We start from the raw sequence: 24,351 nt of genomic DNA on the forward strand, positions 1-24,351 counted from the left end.
CAACAGCCTGTGTATCACTGTATAAAAATGTACAGTGGCTTTATTGACATACATTCCATATGTTTACATCTGCGAGGAGGCACACCCAGTATTGCACTTCATTAAAATTTCTGGCTCAAAACATAACCCAGAATATCAAAGAAAACTGAAGTGTAGAGTAGCAACATTGGAATACACATATGAAGGGTTACTGTCATTATATACAAGATTAGATAAATCGTACACTATTTTCCTCCAGCGTAACATTCTAAAGTCCTCTTATAGCATTTGAATCTTTAGCCGTCAAACCATGATGCACTCCAAAGTGAAGGAATACTGTACAGGATTACGAAAACAGTCAGTTAACATACAACAATAGAATCTTAAATTTGTATTTGAGAAGCTGAAATCATGGCCCATCCTTGGTGGTCTCAGATTCAGTTCCAAAATCCTCCATACATTGTTAGACTTCAGTGGTCAGGAGGTGTGCAACGTTTATACAAGCCGCAGGGTTACAACGGCTGCATGCAAACACGTCACAACGTTGTTTTTTTTTTTGTTCTTTTTTTTTCATTCTTCAGTGTCTAAAGAGAGGGAGGATGCACCCTGGAGCACGGCGGCCGGTCACGGCGTCCCTTAGAATGGGACAGCCGGTGTGTATCTGCTCTCAGGCTGTGCTGAAGAGGGAGTCAGCCGCCACAGGAGGGTGAATATATATAGAGAGATCATTACAGGACCATGATGTTTAGAAGGTATGTGCATTTCTACACACACCGCAGCCCAGCGCAAACTCTTCTCCGGTGGGAGGATGTACCACATGCAGGGGACACTCACTTCCTTCTAACTGTTTTCCTTTTGGTCCTATGAGGGAGGAATAAAAGAAAGTCAACATCCTGTCTTGCAAATTTGTTGGCTAAGTTTTAGTAACTGAAAACAGCTTGTGATAGAACAAAGGCTTAATTCAACAAGAGAAGGATGATACATGAGTTTCAGACAAACCAAAAATGGTATTGGGGAAGTTTTTATTAAAGGGATAGTTCATCCAAAAAGCTAAATTTGCTGAGGAAGGTGGCTTTTTTTCTTCAGTAGAACAGTAACATTTTTACTACTGTAAGAGACTACTGTACAGACTACTGTAAGACCTTATACAGCAGCTTTCCTACCAAAGCTATACATCGCCTTCAAATGGTGCAAAACTCAGCTGCTCGAGCCCTTACATTTAACAAAAAAATCTGGACATCACTCCCATTCTTAACCAACTTCGCTGGCTTCCTGTGGCCAGCCGTATCCCGTTTAAACAGTTCGTTTTGGTTTATAAAGCAAGTCATGGCCCCACACCCCAATACTTGACTGAGTTAGTGCTTCCATGTTCCTGCTTGGACCCTCAGATCTAGCAATGATAACCAGTATAAACGGTCTACTGTGGGTGGTAGGACTTTTAGTGTTATTATCCCTAAGCTATGGAATAAGCTGTCCACAAATCTTTTTACCACACCTACTCTCCCAGAGGTTTAAGTCCCAACTTAAAACTCATCTATTCTCTATGCTCAGTAAATTATTATTTTGATTGATCTCACTTTCATTTTATGTTATATGACTATTTATTGTATTTAATGTTCTCTTTGATTCTATAACTTATGTTAATTATCTGTAGTTGTTTGTTGTCTCCATCTGCTTGTTTATTTGTAATAATGAGCAGGCTGACTGTCATTTTGATTGTCAATTGATTTTACTCTTGTACTACATTGAGTTCTTGAAAGGCGCTATAAAAAAAGATTATTATTATTATTATTAATATTATGAAGCGATCGGTCTGTGCAAGAAACGGAAACATTACCTGTATTCCACAGCCTCTGCAAACGGTCCTGAGCACGTTCATGAGTCTGGAGCGCGAGCTTCCATTCACATAGTGACGTATTTGCGGGAGCAAAACTCGCACGTAAGCTGATGCTGAGTGAGTGTGTGTGTGTGTGTTTTTGTTTACAACAGAGGGAAGACGCACATGTTGTATTGTTCATCAAAGTGGTGCTTATCCTGGATGCTGCAACCTATATAAAAAACTAAGATTACGTTCACTTGCACAATCTCAATCAGGAAGATTTACTTTTTCACAGATTCCTAATGTTTGAGCTCCTGCATGTCATTATATGGTTTCTTGCACAGACCAATTGTTTCGCTTTTAAGGACCTCAATGAATCAGCAGGAGCCATGGGTATTAATTAATTAATTTTGTTTGTTTTTAATGGAAGCTTTTTTGACTCTCAAAGTGACGGTAGCCATTGCCTTGCATTATATAAATCACCAAGGACCACAGTTTCAGCTAAAAGTCGTCTTTACTGTTCTACTGAAGAGAAAAAGCCACCTAAATATTGGATGGCCTGAGTGTGAGTAAATTAACATTTTTGGATGAACTATCTTTTTAAAACATGTAAAAGGCATTTTACCTGCAGGACAGTGGGGCAGATCTTCTTTTGGGACACTGGTCATCCTCTGGAAATCATCATGACAGGCGTTGCAAAAATGTGTTGTCCCAAAGCAGAAGAACACAGCCACAGAGCAACAGTAACGGCATTTGTACTCCAGGAAGTCTGTCCCATGTTTAGAGCACATCTGCAACAAAAAGAAAGAGGTCTAAACAAACTCATACCAAATAAGTACATAGCTTGCAACCATTTTGCTATGATTAGCCATTACAAACAAAGTCAGTGACATGAAAACACCAAAGCACTTTTTATCATGCAAAAAGGCATTATAGTGATGATAATTTGGTGGCGAAATGTACTTAAACGGTATGAAAATGTTATAATTCAAAACATTAATTTTGTGTAATTAAAATGTAATATATCATTTTTAATGTAATTATTTTAATGTGAAATACAAGATCATGCTCAAAAATGAAACGTGCCAAAACATACGGTTGTCCCACTTACCTGTGCTCTGGACACATCTGAGCATGCTCCACAGATGAGCTCACGGGGATCATAATCATCGCCTTGTCCTGCTTCAGCATCACAGCGAGCTTCTCCCCCAAAATAGGCCTGGATGAATAAGAAGTCACACTGTTAGCACAACAGCTGGAGAAACGGCTTTTTTTACGGCAATATGTCATCTGAACAGATTATGATTATGGCTTGTTTTTATAAATCTAATGTCATGCCAACATGCCCAGCAAATAGCTCTTCTTTTTTGTCAATTATGTTTTTCCATTCTATTCAAAGTAAACAGGAACACATCCTTAAAGGGACAGTTCACTCAAGCCCAATTACAGTCAAACCAAATATTATTCAGAGACCAGATGTAATTTTTTTTTTCTAGGGGGTGAGGACAATAGTTCATTTTTGTAAGTGAGGAGAGCAAAATAAAGTGAACTGACATATTACACCCAAAAGTATACAGTGGACTACAAGTAAAATTTATAAAAATTTGGGACCTTTTTTTGAATTACTAATGCAACCTTTTACACCAAAAACTGAAAAAAATTACGGATTAATTGGTAATTTGTTGACCTAAATTGGTATTCTCTAATTGTGCACTTAAATGCAGCAGCTGACAGCTGATTGGTTGACTGTAATCCATTGCATACCTTTTTATTATTTATTATTTATATTTAAGTTATCTGACATTATCAAGATGAATTTGTTCTGACAGTTTAACTCTGAGTTCTTGTCATATTTTATCACCCTTTTCTAAACTATAGCGAATAAACTGTTGAAGGTTTCACTGTATTTTCTTTCTGAAGAAAGAGAAATGCTTCCTTCTTTCTGAAGGTTTCCTCAGCCATTATATAGCAGGAAGATTCTTCAAAACCTCTTTCTTCTAGAGCTGCTGTACAGCCACAACTATCTTTGTTGCATGAATTTCCTATTATCACTTTAAAGCTGCTTTAAAACAATCTGTATTGTAAAAAGCACTATATAAAGGAAGGTAACTTGACTTCCACTCAAAATTTGTGAACACTATACAAAACAGAAAACACACAGGGACAGAGTACCATGAAGAGCTAACCTTTTTGCACTTGAAGCAAACGTAGTAAGCATATCTGTTCATGGCAAATCCAGCTGGGTTGTTGTGGAATCGAGCTCCAGACATTGTGATGGCTTCACTCTTATGTAGTCCTTCATACTCTAGTCTCATTAAAGCCTTTCTCCTCACATCTTCATACAGCTCTTTGATGGGGTCCAGCAAGTCTTTTAGGACAGAATGGTTTATTTTGTTCTAAAAAAAAGAAAGAAAAAGAAACCCAACACAGACATAAATGACGCATTGAGTGTTGGATATCATGAACAGCATCTAGCTGAGAGTTTAGACTGGCGTTGGTTCTTGCAGAAAACATGATCTTGTATGAGGTTTGGTTGGATTTGATGCCACAGTAATTAAAATAATTTTTTCCCACTATGCCAAACTAATATGGCTTTATCAGCATTAAAAGTTAAATATCACTGATGCTTTTTGCAGTGCAAATTTTGTTTGGAAGTTTGGAAAGATGAACGTTTTCATCAGCTATTTTATCTACGGATCAATACAGATTTCTGCTCATTCAAAATCATGTAATAGAATAATATAATAACTGTATAGGCTATACCTACTGGCTACTGATAACTGTAAGCAGGTAAGCACTACAAGATGTTTTTGAATGCATTAGAGAGAACGATTAGTATGTGTGATAATAAGTGCTACCTGTTTAAAATGTGCTTTCACCCAATCATATTCGGTATGAGGTAAAAAAAAAATCCCTTAAACTTTAATATCCTGCTCATACCCATCGCCGTGATCCATCTGTATCAAGCTGGTTGTTTACCGTGTGAGTTCTGAACACTGCCCCATGCTTATTTAAATCTTTTCGTTTCTACACATATTAGGCTACATATTTCTGATGTCTGTGAGGCAAGCCTGATGAGTTTTAGTTTATTTGAGACGTGCTCCAGTTCATGAGCAATGAAAGCGATCGCTTCCGTGACCTCATAGTCTACTTATTTGCTTCTTATTAATTAAATACATGCAATTGGCTGAAGAAACCTTTATTAAAATTAAGACACAATTTGTACAAAATGAAAGAAAGGCTTTTTACAAAACATAACTTAATATTAAACTAAATATAACCTCCAAAATCATTTCTGACCCACTCGCATCTTTGCACTTATAGCCTATCATAATCAGATGAAATAAAAAAAAATATATTATGCTATAATATTTAAACATAAATGAAAAACATTGTTTAATGGCTACAACAAGTATAGTAAGCTACAAATTTATGTCATGTCGGAGCCGGATTTGAACGAACATCATTTTACCGGCGGGTTCATGAGCGAGCGTTCGGCGGATTATTGAGCCGATCACACCGACTTCGCTCAGCTCCGCTCATTAGTCATGCAGGCTCGTTCTCGACAGAACGGCCACATATTCAAAAATGGTCGGGTTTAAATGGGACTCATAATTACAGTTAATGTGTCGGGCAGGGCCGGTCTCTCAGGTGCACGGGCACGGGTAGGGTCGGTCTTGATTTTATCCCCCCCTCGGACGATATCATTGCCCATCGCGATGTTTTACTGTACACATCGTCAGCTGCCGATTTAGGTGACATTGCCCAACCCTAATTCACCCCTACCTTCAACTCTCCTCAAGCTAGTGCAGACTAGCTTATTTACCTTGCAAATAGGGCAAGACATGAACCCGAAGGTAATTCTAGGCCCAAGCCACCGGTTCTCCAGAACCCTTCTTGTGCACTGAAGATGGAACACGTGACTGCAATCCAGCTGAAAATAAGACAGGGCAGATAATTGCACGCTGATCTCCAGTATGTATGTAATTAGATATCCCTTTTATACCATCACATGCAGTGGCATTATTCTGTTGTACCTGGATTGCTGGGGCAGCAGACAGAGCCTCAGTGAAGCAAATCATGCACATATCATCAGCATCCTGTTTCAGACAGGCTTCGGTTTTGAAACAACCATGTAGGCAGGGAAGACACAGCTCTTCATTTTTGACCCCACCACACGGGTGGCCGCACGGATGAGTCTTACTGCAGGCCAGTTTTGCATACTCCTACAGAAAATGTGTTGGTAAGATCATTGAATTCCATTAAAACATTCAACCATGCATACAAAGTATATAATTATGCCAAAATGTTTTGACATTGTGGAGGGAATACCTGACAGTCTTGGTCTGAACATACACTTCCTACTGCGGACAGCTCTGTACCGTTCCTGGTGCCACAGAAGCGGCAGGCGTCTGAACTACTGGAAGCTGGTTTACCTGAAGGACATTATAATGATGCCATTTTAGCTATAACTATTTGCACAATAAAGCCTCTAGTCAAATAAAAAATATTTCTAAAAATAGGATGTATCACAGCAGCTAACGGTTAGCAGTCAGGGTCAGAAATTATGTAAAAGTGACAAAAATGCCCCAGATATTGAAATTGTTGGGTCAAAGCACTCCAGTTGTGAAATACTCTGTTATCATTCGTTACATAACATTTAACATATGTATTAATATTCTGATATAGGCTTATGTCAGTAAGATGTCAGAGAGAGTGTATTTATGTATATGTTATGTATTTATATTACATATATAATACACATTAAAAAAAAAGAAGCTTATTACAAAATGATGAAGTGTCACCTGTGTGCTCACGGAACTCCACCATGGCCTTCATGGTCTTGGAATCGGCCAATGCCATGAGCCAAAAGAGTTTGGTTCTGCCACAGCCTTCATGTAGGTCCACTTTAATGGCTTCCTCCTCCTCCTTAAACACCTGCAAAATCCATTGTGTTACAAGAAACTTAAAATGATCCTATTTCTCATTTCAACTCCAACTATTCAACTCTTGCAATTTGTATCATTATAAATGTATATAATTATGTATGTATTATTAGATACTATATTACTTTTGGTACCATATTTATTATAATAATCTCCAGTGTGTATTTTTAACAACATGATGTCATTTGAACAACCAGCCAGTAATTACACGATTCTTGATTCTCAACCCTAGTTGTGAACCAAAATTTATTAGATCTGCGTTAGCGCTCAGGTTCACCTGTCTCTGGTGGGAACGCGTGCGCCGGTGGAGATGGAGGAAGCGATCACAGTCAGTGCACAGGTTTCCACACGCATTACAGAGAATGATGGCTGCCGTCTCTCCGTCGTCATGGTTATCACACATGGGCTGGGAAATAAAAGTCAGGGTGAATAGGTAAAGAGCCCATTCTCGACTGAACGACTGTAATGTACTATTGCACCGATTGTGCTTTATAGCATCCCGGAGGCATATTTAGTCCAATGTGCCGTACCATCTGCTTCTGCTGCCCATCTTTCCCCATCCAGCGACCTGAAGACAGTCGGTCCACGTGGTCCTGATCCAGAACACACAGAGAGGCCAATGCGAGCCACAGCTAAAGAGAGGAAGTAGAATGATTTGAACTTTAACTGGAAGTCTTTCGTACAATGTTCCTATATTGTCCAGTGAATTTCTGTGTCTTTTTAAGTCTTCTGAAGTGAAGTGACATGAAGGCCAAGTATGGTAACCCATACTTGGTAACCCATACTTGGAATTTTTCCTCTGCATTTAACCCATCCAAGTTAGTGCACACACATTAGGAGTAATGAGTCAAGTCTGACTCTCTAAACATTAGGTCAAAACGGCCCCCAGTCCTGGATAAGGATTATATTAATTTTAAAATATTTATAAAAATGTTATATGTGTGTGTTATATTTCTAGCTGGTGTAATGTTTTGAGGTAAGCATTTAAAAAAAATGTTTAGGTAATTTTTTAAAGCATAGAAACGAAACAAAATTCCATGGTTCATATTCATGCATATAATAAAAAAAAAAAAATTGATTTTAGGAATGCTGCTCTGTGTTGTAGATCTGTACCATGTGACTAGAAAACCCTGCCCACCAAAACCCTTCTGATCCCACTTGAGGGTCCCGAGTAATACTGACCTAGATGGCAAATGTTCAGTTGTGAAAGATGAAGTGAGTGGAGTCATACCCGAGTGGTGGCAATGCAGCGCACTGGAGAGCGATGCTCCTCTTCCATCTTAGTGAGAGCAATGATGGTCTCAGCAATAGCATTCTTAGTCACTCTGGACCAGGCATCCGAGAGGTGCCCCTGGGGTAAAAAAGACACTTAAATGATGAAGAACCACTTCTGAAGATCACATTAAACAGGGCAAGATTATACATTATATCATTCATAAACATGCAGCTTAACAGCAAATCTGCTGCATACATACTAAGACGAAAATAGTGTTCAGGATAAGATGGGCCATTATACTCACGGCAGCCATGTCTTTGACTAGTTTAATGATAATCTCAGCGATCTGGGGTGGAGTAGATCCCTTCATCCACCAGTGACTCAATCCACGCCGTATGTAGCTGCACAAACACAAAGACCAATATAAAGTTATTAAATATACATATTTTCAATAGACTGGCCAGCAAGAAACAGTTATGGCACAATGAAGATACTTTTAATCGAATTAAAACAAATCTGACACTTCACGACACGTTCATAAAGGCGTCGTAAAAATAAACAATATAAAAAATCTAAAAGCATCTAAATCTAAAGAGACATGATTGCTTTATATATTAAACAAGTTTAATTTAGGATTTTATTCTCATATAAATATGAATCAGTGCACACACAGAGCACATCAAATATGGTAAACAGAGGAAGCTCAAGCGTGCAAGCTTGAGGTGTGAGAACCAATGAGGTTTGTTCTTTAACATGTTCAAGCTTGATTTACCATATTTGATTAAACTGCTTGATTCATATGGATTTGTTTTACAATCTCTTTATGAACTTTTTGAAGCATCAGAGTTTTGGTGTAACACACTTTCTATTCTCTCATATCTCTCAGGTTTCATTAAAAATGTCTTCATTCGTTTTTTTGAAAGTCTTATGGGTTTAAAAACGACATGAGGGCGATCAAATGATGACTACTACCTCTTTAAATTCTGACCCTGATTACGGCCACTTTATGCCAGTTCATGAAGTATTTTAAACAATTCTCGAATGGAATTTGAGAATGGCCAATTGCAAGCAAGCTGACCTTGAGTTGAAGATCATGGGTAGGGTGACTGTAGTGACTCCTTTGCCTGCAGCCATGCCAGCGGTGCCACCTATAGTGGTGCCCTTTGCCTTGAGCTGCACAGTGAGGGCCTTGGCGATGCAGCCTAGAAACATATCTAATATGCCCAGCTTGGTCCAATCGCCCTTCTCGGTGGAGTGGATGATGTCACTGATGTCTGCTGGTGGTAGCGCCTTTACGCCAATGACACTGGCCAAACGCATGGGAGTGACCTCAGGAAGAACGCGTCTGAGCAGCGACGTCACCTGCATGTCAAGTACAGTGTTGTATATCAGATCCTGATACTAGAAATTCAAGTTTAAGACTAGTGGTTCATTCACAAACCTGTCTCTGGACACGGGGTGAGGCAGTGTGAAGTAGGGAAAAGAGGTCCTGTAGTAGGGTGAGCTGCTGGGCCAGATACTGCCGGCCAACGTTAGATCCACTCAAGGCCAGCACCATAGACAACAGCTCAAAGCAGTAAGCATCAGAGGAGGCGTCATCATCGCTGGGCTGAGAGTTTGCGTTCTCTTTGCTGGATATGGCGTGCTCCCATTCCTCCCGCACTCGCGTGGCCTCCATGCGGATGGCCTGGACAATATGGGCACATACCTGGGGAGGCAAACAGTCGAGCAAAATCAAAGAACAAACTGGTGTGACAATTTCAAACAAAATCAGACCAAAATTAAAGGGGCTTTAACACTGGACACATTCGCTAAGGTCCAGGTCCAAGCGTGAATGTTCCCAGTTCATTGATTAGCCCTAGAAAACCTACAATGCTTTTCTTTTCAAACTGTTTTTGTTTGTGTGTGTGTGTGGATATTTTCATACATTTATTCTTCATTAATTTTACCATGGTGAATAAGCAGAAGGTGGGACTGCCACTGGGGGTAACCTGTTTAACACTGTGAAGCTGTTTTGAAACAATTGTCATTGTAAAAGCGCTATATAAATAAAGATGACTTGACTGGACTTTAGCATGTTGCTAGGCAAATAATCCAATACTCTATAAAATCAAAAATATTAAACACTTCTCTCACTTTGTCCACTATCTGTATTTTTAGGCAGCTCACTAGGTTTTATATATAGCCTAGAGTAGTTTTAATGGTGTTACCTGTTTCTGAAGGTTGGTCAGTTTGCTCCTGCTGAAAATAATGCCAACCATGTGCTCCTTCAAGTCTGCATCAGATGGAGCCTGAAGATGAAACATTTATAACAGAATTGAACTCCTTCATGTTATGCTTCAGCACTTGATAAAGGCACTAAGCAATGGCTGCAAGGAGCCACCAAACACAACAGATGCTGGTACTGACCTTGTCTTCACCCTCAGGTGAGGAGAGCAGGTTCTTCTCTTCTTGTTCTGGTGTTGGTTCTGCATCCCCACAAATTAATTTTCCAAATACCTACATGTACACATCAACATGACTATTATAGTATTTGCCATCCCTTAAACAAACACTAGAAATGAGTGTTTGAAATGCTGTTTTCACACAAAAGTGTTTGATGTATTATCAAGTATCTCCGGTGTGATGCTATCAATGTTTATGATGCAAATAAATGGTGTTTGTGTGAAAAGCCTTAATGACCTGTTTGAGATGATTTTTTGGGCAGAGTTCTGCACATGCTAATATTTAGTAAAACGGGTCAAAGGTTTGTATTTACAACACCTTTTGCAGCTTATTCAGGGTATATACAGCAATCCTTAAGTTAAATTTACTTTTTAATACCTTTTTTAATACCTTTTTAATACCTTTTTTAGTACTTTTTAATACCTTTTTTACTACCTTCAGAATATTTTTTAAAACCATCACGACACTGAATTGCAAGTGTTAATCAGCGACCTTTCTATTATTTACACAGATTTTGACATATATAACATACAAAAAAGAATAGATTAAGAATCGACACCAGGAAGAAATCTGTATTAAGTTATCATTCAGACACAGTAAAATACATCTCAACATTCACAAAGGTTGGTTTAGTGTTGTCAAGATACCAAAATTATGACTTCGATACGATACCAGACTAAAATATCGATATATCGATACTAAATCGATACCACAGTAAAAAAAAAAAAAGATAAGATAAGATGCTTAATATGACAACAGAACTTGTTATTATTCATTGTTATTTTTTACTAAAAATTCATGTGGCCAGCATGTTCCTTAGGGTTGGGCATCGTTTGGATTTGAACAATTATTGATCAATTGATCAATTACTATTAAAATTATCTCACAAATTTTTGCTAACTCAATGTAGTTTTTACAACGGGGTAATAGTGTTGCAATAGCTTACACACAGCACAAGAAAGCTTGATTTCGAATGGTAAATTGAATTTAAAAAGACGAGTAAACAGTAATAAAATAAGAACAAATAAACAGATTACAAACAATAGCACAAATAAATACAATAGAATAGAAGATACAAATTAAATAGACTGCTTTATTTTTTTCAGGTAGGTCTAACATTCAGATAAGAAACTGAATTTAAAAAAAATGCATAGTAATTACATTTAAAACAACATTGGATAATGTTCTTTGTAAAAAATTAAATAGCATACAGATGAAACTATTAAAGTTACACAAGTTGATCAGTCAAGAGCAGTTGATCGTTTGTCTTTTTGTAGTTTGAATAACAAATGACTGCTGTCCCTTTAATACTGACGGACGCATGGATCCTAAACACTGTTCCTGTTACTCGTTCTTCCTGAACTGTTTGCGACTGTGTTTACGTTAATACTCTTCCAGATGTGCACTGATAATTCTTTGAGTGTATTTGACCAATAATAAGCTGGAAAAAGCCAGAGGCGGCTTTATTACAGTAGGCTGTGTGTGCGCTTCAGATGTGAGCACGAAATCTGCGGGGATTAGTTGAATTAATTTACGTGCAATCCCGCGCGAAATTCAGACCGATCACACACTAACACTAACACACTGTCATGAGGAAAGAGTCCAGCAGAACGCGCGTTCGCCGTGCTCAGAGGTTAACCGGGCTGAGTGAGAATATGCCGGTGTGTGTGTCAACTCGCTGTAGGTCAGAGAAGGAGAGCGCAGCTGGTATCGATACTGTAAAAACTGAGAATCGTATCGTTTCAGATAATTCAGTATCGATACATATCGAAATATCGATATTTTTGACAACACTAGGTTGGTTAAGGAGAAGCATTACTGCATACACATTTGATTTACATTAATAATTGGTAATTCAGCAATTCAATTATTTAGTGTTTTTTTTCCAACAACAAAACCTGAGCCAAATATTACATTTCTATAACTGTGATAAGTTGTTGAATTTAACAAAAAACAAAAAACTAGTGATGCCAATCGATTAAAAACTTTAATTAGATTAATCACATATTTTTCCTGTGATTAATCGCAATAAAAAATATATATATATATATATATTTTTTTTTATATAATAATTTCACAGTTAATCAAATTAATGTAGAAACAACATAAAGACAGTATATTTTAAATACTTGTTTAAATGGCATCTTTTTATGAAAGAAGGCCAGTATTACTGATATTAATACAGCTACTGATTTATATATTGTTTTTTTTTTTACATTTATTATTAGGCTTCAAAAATATAGCAGTTTTTAATTTAAGTAAACTTAAAACAATGCTAACATAAACCCATAATAAATGTCATGTTTACTCCTCCCCTTCCTGTCTGAACAGTTAGGAAATATCCAGAAACTTAATAAAGTTATCACAGTTTTATGCAGTCTGCACTGCATAAACAATAAATGAAATAGTTCATCCTTATTAAAGCTACAAAAGTTATTTAGTCAAGAGCAGCGAGTCATTTTCTCTTTTCCCTGACAGGAAGCTTTATTGGCTGCTGCCCCTTTAAGAGCAGACAGACACGCAGATCTCACTGTTTATATCCTGTCTATGGATCGCGCCTCATTCTCTCACAATTCTTTTTGTTCATTTTTGACTTTATATAAATCATTTAAGATTGCTCTTATGAGGATAGTCGTTGAAGATATGCCTTGAAGCAAGTCAAAAAATAAAGTTTTAAAAAATAAAACGTAAGCCAGCCACTTCTGTTGAGCGCGCAGTGATCTGAGATGATGCCGAACGACCGCTGAATAAGACGTCAGCATCAAACATACGTTGAGACGGAGACGAAAGATCTTTGATTATGTGCCCAGATATGCTAAAGCCCATATTTAAACGAACTAACGCGAACGCAGATAGAATTTCAATCAGAATAGGACACCTGATAGTCTGAAAAAATAATACCTAGTTTGGAAAAAAATAATACCTCTGAGACGACATTTAACACTTTTAATGGCCTTAAATTTGACAATTTCGATTTATCACTTTTTAATACTTTTTAAAACCCCGCGGACACCCTGTTATTACATGTGTAGATTTACCAAACAGGACCCGTACAGGACTCTGGTTTTGGGCTTACCTGTGATGTAATGAGGCGGAAGACACGCAGTGTCTCAGCCTCACAGTTTTTCTGCTGGGCTACACTGGCTGATATCTGCCCAGCAATCTTGATGCTCTCACCCTCCTTCCAGCCAAGGACTTTGACCTGCCGAACCCTAAGCGTGTTCTCAGGACCCTTAAGCTCGATCTTGATCACATGATGGTCTCCTCCAGGCAGCTCGCTGGTCACCCAGCCCATGTGCCTTGAGTCTAAGTCAATCTGAGACAACAAAAAGTCTATTCAGTGAAATGTCCTTAGAGATACACAGATACTGGTCTGATGATCTCCATTTCCATGCAGACATGCTTTGATAAGCATTTTGGTTGTTGCCTTGTAGCTCCTCAACCTCAGGACTGTGGGTTTTTCAACTCAAAATTAAATTCATGTGACATGCAGAAGTATAGACAAGAGGTTGTGTTAACAGACATTTCTGTCATTTACTAAATTGTAAATACATTGATAGATAATCTCATTGTAAATATATTTCGAAATATAATTATATACATTGTGTTTATCAATAGTCATTGCATAATGAAAAATTATTTGCACAATTACTCTGGATTTAACGGTAATTACAAGTGCTTGGTAACCAAACATTTTATATGTGCAATAAAAGGTAATATTTCTTAAATTAATTAATAAAGTCACTCTCAAATCTACATAGATAAATGGAATAGTAAACTATTTATCTAAATAAATATCAGGAAATTAAAACAAGTGTGATAAAATCACACAGACCACAGCAAAAAAATGTATAACCCAGCCTTTTAAAGCAACTTAACTGCAGTGCATCTGATATAGTCTCATATCGGTTTGAAAATTCAAAGTCCTACCTGTTTGATCCTACAGAGATCTTCCACAGCTTTCCCACAAAGGAATATCATCGATGTGACTTTATTCTGACAGATAACAAAGCAAACAGCAAAGGTTATATAAATCAATAGCTGTTTATGTATTAATGCATTAGAAAACTGTCAAGACAAAATGCCATATCTGTTTGAAGGCTTCACAGGCCTTGTGTACTTCATTAAGTGTATACATGACTAACAGTTGTCCAAAATAGAGAATGTTAATACCTTAATGACTGACAAAGGACAGACAAACAGAATGAACAATAGTTCAAAACTCACTCCGATGTCACGAGAGTTGTCTACATGGACAGAGACATAGGATGCATTGATGCCTTTCACACAGCTTATAGTGATGCTCTTTGTTTTGTTCTTATCTTCATCTCCAGACTCCCAGAACGTCTCAGTGGAGCCGTCAGTCAGGCTGCCAATCATAGCTGGTCGGCTGGATGTTTTAATGTCCACCACGCTAGTCAAATCTTTCAGACAGGTCACCACACAAAGCTCCTGCAATATATGTAAAATGTAAACCTTGAATGCAATATAAAATTTAGATAGAATGCATAAGTGTTTATGAAAATATCCCCACCTGACTGATTGCTTCGTATCCTGACTGTACACTGATGTTAAAACTTTCCTCACTGTCCCCATCATCTGATTTAGACAGGATGTTGTTGATGTGGTGAAATACATTACTCTGATGCAGGAACTGATGATCTGACTGTTTGAATTTAAGGCTCCAGCACCTGGTGAAACAGCAAAAAGTGACTGGATTTGTATATTTTTGAAGCAAATGTGTAATGAGGCGGAGTTCTTTTATCATGTTTATATGAGGTTGATCGATTGCTATAGGCTGATAATGGTGTCTATGCAGAGGCAGAAGATACCTCAGGGCCATCTGCTGAAGTGAGCTTCCACTGGGAAGTGACATCATAAGGTCAGAGATGGTTTGGAGCAGACGGTGGAAAGTGTGGGGCAGCGGGTGAGCCGCCTCTCCTGCGATGATAATGTCAGAAAGGGGGTGCTCACAGACACCTAAATCCTTCTCCTGCAAGAAAAATGCAAAGTTGCCTTTGTCAGAAATCTCTGTTTATCTCAAGTGAGCAGTGGCTTATTAATAAACCATTAGCAGTGTTGTCATCAGGTCGCACCTGCTCAAGGTTCTCCTTGTTCCCTTTGTTTTCCTCTTCCTCCTCTTCTTCCGTCTCAAAGGGAGACGGAGTCAGAGATGCCACAAAGTGCCACAGGATATCATGGAGGGAAGTGGTCTGGGTAACGTTACACAGCAGCCAATTAAAGGCCTATGAAGGAGACACAGAATAAAAGGTTTAAGAGTAATTAGATAAGGATGTTTATACATCTTTTAACAGTGACTGCTCACAAAAAAGCATTTAATGTAAAACTGATGAATAAAATCTAGAACTTAGAATTGTATTCACTATAGAATTTTCCATGATTTTCAGATTTTTTTCCAGACACAATCATAATTTCAGTATTTCCAGGTTTACCATGATTTTTGGGAACCCTCTAATTTATAGTTAATATTCCACAGTGTTTGTCTATGCCTGAACAATTTGGGACAGGAAGGAATTAAATCAGCATGAAAATGATCAAATGAAATGATGAATGAAATCAGAGAATGTCTGAAAGAATATTGCTTACCTCCATGGCAAACACCCTGCAGGCTGATTTTCGGAGTGCATGCTTCATAGCCACCTCCAGGCCCTCTAGGTCATGATGCTGGATAACAAATGCCAAAACAGGCCACTGGAAGTTCCTTTCCCCCTTACTGAGAGAGCCATGGGCTGAAATCAGTCGGGACAACTCAGGAGAAGGGTGACGAAGCAGCGATGACCCAACTTCTGTAGAAACAAGCATATTTAACTTTTTATCTTAACTTAGAATATTGTAAGTCATTGCAATACCACCATTTTAGAAGTAAACAGAAAACTTCCATTAAAAATTCTATGTTAATATTTACAAAATATAATACAAAAGTGGCATGACAGTGAACTGACAGTTTCAATTAATTAATTAATTCCAAACTGCTATGACGATTCAAGTACTCAAACTTTGCTAAAAGGTACATGTAAATATATGGTTTAGATAGGAAGTTTATATGTCTTAGCTATGTATCATCATATTGGTGCATATAAGCAATTTCAGCATTCTTTTAGCTTACACAGGAAATCATGGTAATATTGGAGTAATTTGTAATTGTGTTGTACAAAGCGACACACCAGTACCTGCATCCCCGCTGTGTACCCTGCGCCTGGGCACTGCTTTGACACGTGCTGGGGAGGCAGAGTGCTGCTTATCATACTCTGAGGCAACCACTGAATATGAGCGCTGAAATACTGTCCGCTTGGCTGTGTCACTGTCTGTGATTGGACTTGTCTCCAAACTAAAGGAACAAGGTAAAACAAAAACATCTTACATAAATAATAAGAAAGAACCTGAAACTTAAAATCTTCATAGAAACTAGGTTACTAGTACACAGCACTTTTGGAAAGATAGAAAGCTTGTTACAGTACCTTGGGGGCATAGACTTCATGTTACTTCCTGGATCTTCAAAAACGTTTGGGCAGGCATCTGGCGTGACTGAGATATAGGGTGCAGGGACTGACGTAGAACGCAGGTAACGCATCTCATCCTGAAACAGGTTGTCATCTGGATAGGCCCCAAAGTTCTCAGTGTGTTGGCTGCAGAAAGACACAATGCAATGCAGACTCAACACACTGAATTACTACAACAACGCTGCCCATGGTCAAGGTGATCAAGGTGAATACAATGTATTTACCGTGCTAAGGTTTGCAGATAGAGGCAGCCCATCTTGTTGGGTAGTTCCTCAGACACTCCCTCCTTGAGGCTGGGCAGATGTGTGTGGAAAGGTTTGGGTGGGTGATGGCAAAGCAGGCTAGGCTCAGCGGCGCTGCTCAGAGACAGCAGGAACAATGCATTGGCACGGATCACCTGGTGGGCCTCCATAGTGGGCAGAGCCCGTGGGGTTTTCACCTGTAGAGGTTTCTTTCTTGACTGCTTAACCTGATCCAAGAACCAAAGGGTTGAACCCAAGTAAGAAATTTAGAATGTTTTAGACATACAGTATCTATAAATATTATGCATTACACTGGTAATGACGGGCATACCTTTTCTCTGGCAGCTGTTTGTTTTTCTCTCAGGTACTTCTCTCGACAACGATCACACACCAGGTACCAGGTGCTTCCTCCGATTCCACCGTCTCCACAGTTACCAGCCCAGCCTCCACAGAAGTGACCAATACTGTTATAGCCCTGACCTCCAGCATACCGACCACAACCTGAGAGATCACAGTAAAGAACACTGCCATTTTTGTCTTCATTCCTTGGAAATGCTTTCAATAATTTAGTAGTAGAATATAGAAACAATACAGGAGTAAGACCCAAGCATTTATGGCAGTATACCTGGGTGGGCTTGTCTCATGTGGTACGTAACAGGGTATGGGTGAGACTCTCCACAAAGCTCACAGATGGTATCCTTTTCTGGGCCTCCCATAGCTAACTGTGCCATCTCCCCAAAGAGGTTCCCCCTGGGGCGCACCTCAGCTTTCTCTTTCTTCTTCTTCTCTTTCTTGGTCTTCTTGCTGTCCTTTTCATTCTCTTTCTTTTTAAGGATAGCACTGGATCCTGGACTTGGGAAAATCATGTTCTGTGTAGCCGCTTTTATGGTAGCCATGGATATGTCCTCCCAGAAAGCTACTAGATGCTGGAGGGTGAGCGGTAAGATAGACTTAGACCTCATCGAGGAGTGGCTGGTCATCTCATAAGAGACTGCCTCATTTTTTCCATCCTCACACTTCTCAGGTAAAGGTGGCTCTTTCAGCATGGACAGAACCTTGTTCTTGTTGATGCTACCCATCTTGGAAATGTCTGGGCCATGTGGTGATATGTTGAACATGTTGAGGGCAGAGGAGATCTCCAGAGAGTGGCGGTTCTTTAGTTTGTTCTCCTTCTCATCAAAACCCTGCTGGCAGCTGAGAGAATTACGGATGGGTGCATGTTCTTTGGTCAGCTCAGGGTTGAACTTTAGGAAGGAAGAGCATGCCATGGCATCATGTACTATGCCCTCATGCCACAGGAAGGCAGCAAAAACAGCACGAGCACATTCCGCAACAGAAGGTGACATTGCTTGCTTGGCGGGTTCAGCAGGACGCACATTTTCACCTTTAAAGAGCGGCCCAGATTTGTCTTTTTTGGGTCTCACATGCCTGCTGGAGGTTTTGCGGCTGACTTTGGGGGAAGAACGGCTTTCAAGTTCCTCCTTGACCGGGGCTTTTCCAATACTAAAGTGGACCTTGGAGGAGCCCTCTTCAGCATTGTTCAACTCTGCATTCTCATCATTGTTTTCATCATTGGATAGCAAGGCGCTGGACCTACACACCTCCACCACTTCACTGTGGAGGTTTTCCTGAACTACATGGGGAGATGGGGCTCGGTTTTCTGCATTGCTGCTTCCTCCTTTGCTCTCTTTGGGTGGGAGTTTTGGTTTGGGTGATGTAGACCTGCCCCTCAGAGGTTCCATAAGAGGAACCTTCTTCTTCCTAAGAGTGTCAGGGTCCAGCGTATAGGAGTCAGATTTGGATCTCTCACGAGGAGGATCCAGGTGAGCTTTAGAAGAAGGACTAACTTTAGAGGGCAGGTTCTTATCATGAGGAGAGGATGAGCGTTGGGAACTGGTGCTGGATGGGCTAGATCTGCCCGAAGTGACAGACTTTTGTTTTGGTGAGGAGGAACGGGAGCCAGGGTTCGGAGACTCAGCCCTAAGGCCTGAGGTTCGACCATCAGCTTTCAGGGCTTGTAGGGTGTTGTGGTTAGGGGAATGAGAGCGGCTGTGAGAGTCAGACCTCAGTTTGCCAGTGTCTGATTTGAGAATGAGGGCCTCGCTGGCAGACAGACTGTCATTGTTCTTGCTCTTCACCTGGTCAATGGATCGGCTAGAGTGACTGTCGGTTTTGGAGGATCGACTCTCTTGGCGATGTTTGCTGCCTGGAGACATAGACCGACTGGCCATGTTATCCCTGTCACCTGCATATCATAACACGCATATAGTTACCAAAGTGCAACTCATTTGTCCAAGGGCAAATTATTTCCAGGCCTTTTCACATACATTTGAAAGAAAGATTTTTTGATATGGCACCTAAAAATATAAGTTAAAAAAATGACAACAACAGGAACATAAATGAAATGTAAAACAATAGATGTAAAAATAACATCTAGAAGCATCCACTGAAATTCAACAATTACCTTAAAGCTGCTGTCCGTAACTATTTTTGTGTTCAAGATTTACAAAAATTGTACAATGAGAATGTACAACAATTTTTCAAAACGTGTTTTAATCTTACCCTAAATCAATATGGTAAACGTATAATAAGTGTTTATATTGGGACTATTTCAGACTGGTCTGATAAAAAAAACGCTGTGGAGGAGAACAGTCCCTGCATGACTCACCATAGATAAACAGAGGAAAAGTAGCGTCGGCTACAATATTCTTCTGCAAGATGCATGCAGTTCTGTTTATTACCCGAAAAGTTACGGACTGCAGCTTTAAATTTAAATTTCAAGAATTAAAGTATAAGATTTTAAGGTGCATAAATGATGCATAAATACTGATGCGAATGGAAAGCACCCAGGTCATGGGAAATATTTCGTCAAGCCTATATAAAACGGTCCCCAAATATATTCCAAAGCACTACATACTCTGTTACCATGCCTAAAGAGGGAAAATAAATGGACTGTGGTGGAGAGGATGACATGAAACCCATCCCTGTAGTGAGTCTCCAGGGTGCTCCCAGGAGAAGACATGCATTACCCACCCTTTTGTCTTAGAACAAGAGATGATAGAGCGGTGCCAGGGCCGGTCGCACTGCTTTTGTGCACACGCTCACGTGAAGCAAGGCTGCGTGATGAAGCATCTACAGCGGAAAACAGTGGCAAGTAAAGTAAGCAACAAGGCTTGAACCAAGGAAAACAATCAGAAAATGAGAAAGAAAGTGAGAGCCAATGAATGATGGAGAGTAAAGAGTAAAGATGGAAGTAAAGAGTACTGTATGAGAAAAAGACTCATGGCCTTGTTTACAACTAATATTAACATTGTTTTAGGTGATCTAAATCACATGTGAACAGCCAAGAGAGATTTCAGTTTACACCTGGTATTTACATGCATCTCAAATGGATGTTACCTTACTTCACCAGTTTTTCGGTACAGAAAACCAGTGACCACGTGAAGCAGCATTTTAAGGCACCATAGGTTTCCTACATAAAGACAGTTCTAGAAAGTGCACATCTTAATTATGCAAACTCCAAAGAAAAATGTGAGGCAAATTCTAAGGCAGCATCACAAATATATAAATCTCACCACAAATATGAAATTTCAAATGGGAAAGTTTAGTCTATTATTAGTCAGGCTACTTTATTAACTGGGCATTTTACATGATCTCGGCTACTGCAGAGAAGTTTTGCAAAGTCATGTATATGTAGAGTTGGAGAATAATGGAAATACATGTAATGGTGGTACATAATCAGGATACAAAAATCTGGTAACTGTAATTTGTTACTGGATGGGTTGCGGGCTGATGAGAGATACATCATTAATGTGTTGATGTAAATAAAGACACAGAACTCGTATTTCATGGTAAAACAACAAATGCGCGTCATTCTTTTACTTTTGTTTTCAACAAATCTCTTCAGAGAAAACCAATCAAAGAAAACATATACCTAAAACACCCCTTAGTGGCCATTATATAAAACAAAGAAAACTCTGATAAGAATGTTTTCTAACATAATGATGGAAATATTCACATGTTTAAAGCTTATTTTTTCATCAGGCACTAATTTGTAGACTGTCATTTAGCTATGCAGCTGCTCTCCAGCTAGCAATTGAGGCAAAACAGATCTGAGAGAAATGTCGAAAAGTGGAGTTAAAAACAAAAAAAGGAAGGACAGAAAAGTACAAAAATGTGGGAGTGTTTTATTGAAATTGTAACCAGGAGAAATCAGGTGATGAGTATGTAATATGTAATGGCTGGAAAGCACTGTAAATGAAAAACTCATTAAGCCTATATGCAGCCTTTGCTTGGGATGAACGTATTCAATTTCTTGTGTGTTCAGGTGATGGAAACAGTGGAAACAGTTTATGTGTTAAGGGAGTAAAGCCTGTGTTTAAGATATTAAGGAAATGCAATTTGGCCAGGGAAGAACTTTTCCTTTAGGTGCGGATATATAAATCAGAGCAAATCATAGGTTCGAGTGGGTGGCGGGTGGATTATTTATATTAACAGTGAATTCAGTTGACGTTAGAATTGCTCCGCGTATATCTAATCGACAGCTGTTTCTGCTGCCAGTCATGACTGGTGTGAGCCACCTACTGCTGTATGCGCAATCATTCTCCTAAATATTGCTTTTTATTTGACATTATTTACATATGTGATCTTGAAGGAATCCAAAAAAGTAATCAGATCATAATACTTTAATATTGTGGTTTACTTTTAAGTAATTTCTAACCGTAACAGAATATATTTTTTATATTTTTATATTTTCCCCCCTTAAAAGCAGTTTACTATTTATAACCATTGTTTATGTGCAGTATTAGCAGGTAATTTTACACGACTAATGCAACTATAGGGAACTCCATTAAAGCCCAGTAATTGGTGATCAGATCATTCAAGATGGATGTAAATACTAGGTGTAAACAGGGCCAGAAGAAAATCTAGGCACTGGAAAGATGCATCAATTAAGAAAAAGGAACAAGTAGAAGGACAGATACTGTAAGAGAGACAGAGATTGGTAGAAGCAGGCACAAGGCTAAAACAAAACTGGGCATAAACCAGTGCAGGGAAGATGGCAGAAAAGTCCGAATAAAATGGCTTTGAAGTTGTAATGAATGTGGAATGCAGATTAAGAGTATTCTGGCTGTGGAAATATTAACACTTTCAAATCCCCCCCCCAAAAAAACCCATTTTCATTTTCCTTACACAGACATTAGTGCATTTTGGATTACACTGGGGGTTAAATGCAAAAGCACTACATGTTTTGATTGGGTGGACAGATTCCTTGACCTCTTGGTAATAGTTTTCAAATTAATCACTGTACATGTAGCAAGCAAATAAAATTAAAGTCAACAGAAAAATCTGACATGAAACATACTGCTAGTAGCTACTATGGAAACACAAAAGATGAATTTAAGTGTTATTCGGCCACTAAAGTTTAAAGGAGATGAGAAATAAAAAATTACCAATTCAACCATGGCAAGCAAGCGGGTGGACGCCGACAGAAAAGCATGGGAAATAAGCCTGAACAGAACTCATCACAACCTAAGGGATACTAAACAATAAAGCGCTTAAGACAAGAACAGGCAGCACCTGTGCAAGCAAGCACCGCCACTACCTTATAGACGGACAGACTTACTCGGAAGCTGTGGATGCGGTTGAGGCTGCTGGGAAAGGGATTGTCCAAACACAAATGGGCTGTGGACAAGGGAAGAGGGAGGTTTGGCAGCTTGCTCAAATATGGAAGGAGTTGGGAGGAAAGGCCCAGACTGAATGGAATTCAGTATGGCACTCAGCCGGTCACCTGCAATGCGGAAGACAATGGGAGTGCTATAGCTTATATGATCCTTAAAAGGAGCCATACAAACCCGCTAGTCAGTTTAACGCCCCACACAAGCACTCTCACTGGAAGTAATGGGGTGTGTGAGTGGGTCAGCTGAACCAACGTGAGGGGAATAAGGAATGGGCAGGGGAGCGATAGGTCAGGTTTTCATGAAACCTCATATCTGGAACATGGTCACAGATAAAGCATTGGCAGACAAAGCCAATGCTATGCTTTCATCCCTTTTATAGTGCAACTCTGGAAACTATTTGGGGGGTTTTGTCCAAATTGTCCTATTTAAGCATTAAACATTTTATTTTTTAATAATAATCCATTATTAAATCATTAACATGATCATCAATGCAATCTAATATTTTTGTTAAGGTCAACATGAAAAGATTTCCGTAATGCATGTCAGGCAGGATATTCGGTGAAAGAAAAAAAAACAAAAACAAAAAACTAGGACGGGAATTGATTTTATCTATATGGAACTGATTGGATCACAAAGAGTAAGAATTTCATAAGAGGTCAAGTTAACCCCAAAGAAAAAAATCTTTCTCACTAGAATAGAATCTTTTTTTGCAATAACTCTTAACTTTTGTTAATAGAGCTTGGTGTATACTTTATTGTATTATATTAACATTACCAAATTACAGAATTTTTACAATATTTGCAAATATAGGCAGAATGGTAGAAAAGATAACTGGATATATTAGCAAGACCTTTTTTCTTTGGAATATCAAGCAACAATGAATCAAGCACAGCAAGACTAGGAATGTGTATTAAAGTGATTCATTAAGGTTAATAGTGACTTCAAGTTGACTTTTAGTTAAGAAGCATTCAGTTAAGCTTCATGGTTACGTCAAGGGTCTTTTTATTCAGATGTACTAAGATTCAGTGAGTATAAGAGGTGATGAAGGACCCATCAGACAGCGGTCTATGGGTAATGCCACTAAGCAGTGTTGCATGAGAAAAGTATGGTGAGTGCCAGTGGACAATAAATGGTTAAGACCCAGCTGCAGCACACAGTCTTGCCCATGCACACAATGATGCCTTCACACACCACAGACGACAGCCAAGACACACAGATCACACAGCATGCAGAACACAATTACTCTGATTACGTAGCTGAATAAGAACAAATGATTGCGTTTGCTTATTAATCATTTGGTGCATGTTTCATATACCTAAATTATTATAATACTACATACAATTAGTAGTAATAATACATTATTACTCAGAGCAACACAGTTGAAGGCACAAGGGGTCATTAGCACATTAAAAAGATAAAAGATAGTTTGATGTCCAGTCTATCCAAGGCTCTATGATGTTTCCATGACATTTCCCTGTTGTTCGTAATATCTGGATTAGGATTAG

At 38.9% G+C, this 24,351-nt stretch overlaps 1 protein-coding gene across 17 annotated transcripts in view; it reads right to left on the reverse strand.

Annotated features, from left to right (window-relative positions):
- Positions 1-12: 12 nt before the first annotated feature.
- mycbp2 (MYC binding protein 2) overlaps positions 13-24,351 on the reverse strand; it is a 138,867-nt gene continuing 114,528 nt past the window's right edge. For 12 of the 17 annotated variants that reach the window (XM_067443302.1, XM_067443308.1, XM_067443303.1 and 9 more), the window contains 30 exons: positions 22,792-22,956; positions 20,202-20,300; positions 17,794-19,413; positions 17,500-17,669; positions 17,151-17,395; positions 16,885-17,052; positions 16,597-16,754; positions 16,013-16,212; positions 15,502-15,651; positions 15,238-15,398; positions 14,940-15,096; positions 14,633-14,857; positions 14,336-14,401; positions 13,482-13,721; positions 10,370-10,459; positions 10,171-10,251; positions 9,402-9,668; positions 9,039-9,322; positions 8,265-8,361; positions 7,976-8,095; positions 7,275-7,376; positions 7,022-7,150; positions 6,604-6,736; positions 6,131-6,234; positions 5,836-6,024; positions 5,625-5,732; positions 3,985-4,194; positions 2,910-3,017; positions 2,424-2,589; positions 13-840 (listed from right to left, as the gene is read on the reverse strand). In XM_067443302.1, coding sequence (XP_067299403.1) covers positions 725-840; positions 2,424-2,589; positions 2,910-3,017; positions 3,985-4,194; positions 5,625-5,732; positions 5,836-6,024; positions 6,131-6,234; positions 6,604-6,736; positions 7,022-7,150; positions 7,275-7,376; positions 7,976-8,095; positions 8,265-8,361; positions 9,039-9,322; positions 9,402-9,668; positions 10,171-10,251; positions 10,370-10,459; positions 13,482-13,721; positions 14,336-14,401; positions 14,633-14,857; positions 14,940-15,096; positions 15,238-15,398; positions 15,502-15,651; positions 16,013-16,212; positions 16,597-16,754; positions 16,885-17,052; positions 17,151-17,395; positions 17,500-17,669; positions 17,794-19,413; positions 20,202-20,300; positions 22,792-22,956 — 6,128 coding nt within the window. In that variant the 3' untranslated portion in view covers positions 13-724. The remainder of the gene's footprint in view (positions 841-2,423; positions 2,590-2,909; positions 3,018-3,984; positions 4,195-5,624; positions 5,733-5,835; positions 6,025-6,130; positions 6,235-6,603; positions 6,737-7,021; positions 7,151-7,274; positions 7,377-7,975; positions 8,096-8,264; positions 8,362-9,038; positions 9,323-9,401; positions 9,669-10,170; positions 10,252-10,369; positions 10,460-13,481; positions 13,722-14,335; positions 14,402-14,632; positions 14,858-14,939; positions 15,097-15,237; positions 15,399-15,501; positions 15,652-16,012; positions 16,213-16,596; positions 16,755-16,884; positions 17,053-17,150; positions 17,396-17,499; positions 17,670-17,793; positions 19,414-20,201; positions 20,301-22,791; positions 22,957-24,351) is intronic. The other 5 variants (XM_067443319.1, XM_067443317.1, XM_067443312.1 and 2 more) reach the window with 3 other exon arrangements.

The sequence above is a fragment of the Pseudorasbora parva genome, chromosome 5 (genome assembly GCF_024679245.1).
Source record: "Pseudorasbora parva isolate DD20220531a chromosome 5, ASM2467924v1, whole genome shotgun sequence".
Classification (NCBI taxonomy): domain Eukaryota; kingdom Metazoa; phylum Chordata; class Actinopteri; order Cypriniformes; family Gobionidae; genus Pseudorasbora; species Pseudorasbora parva.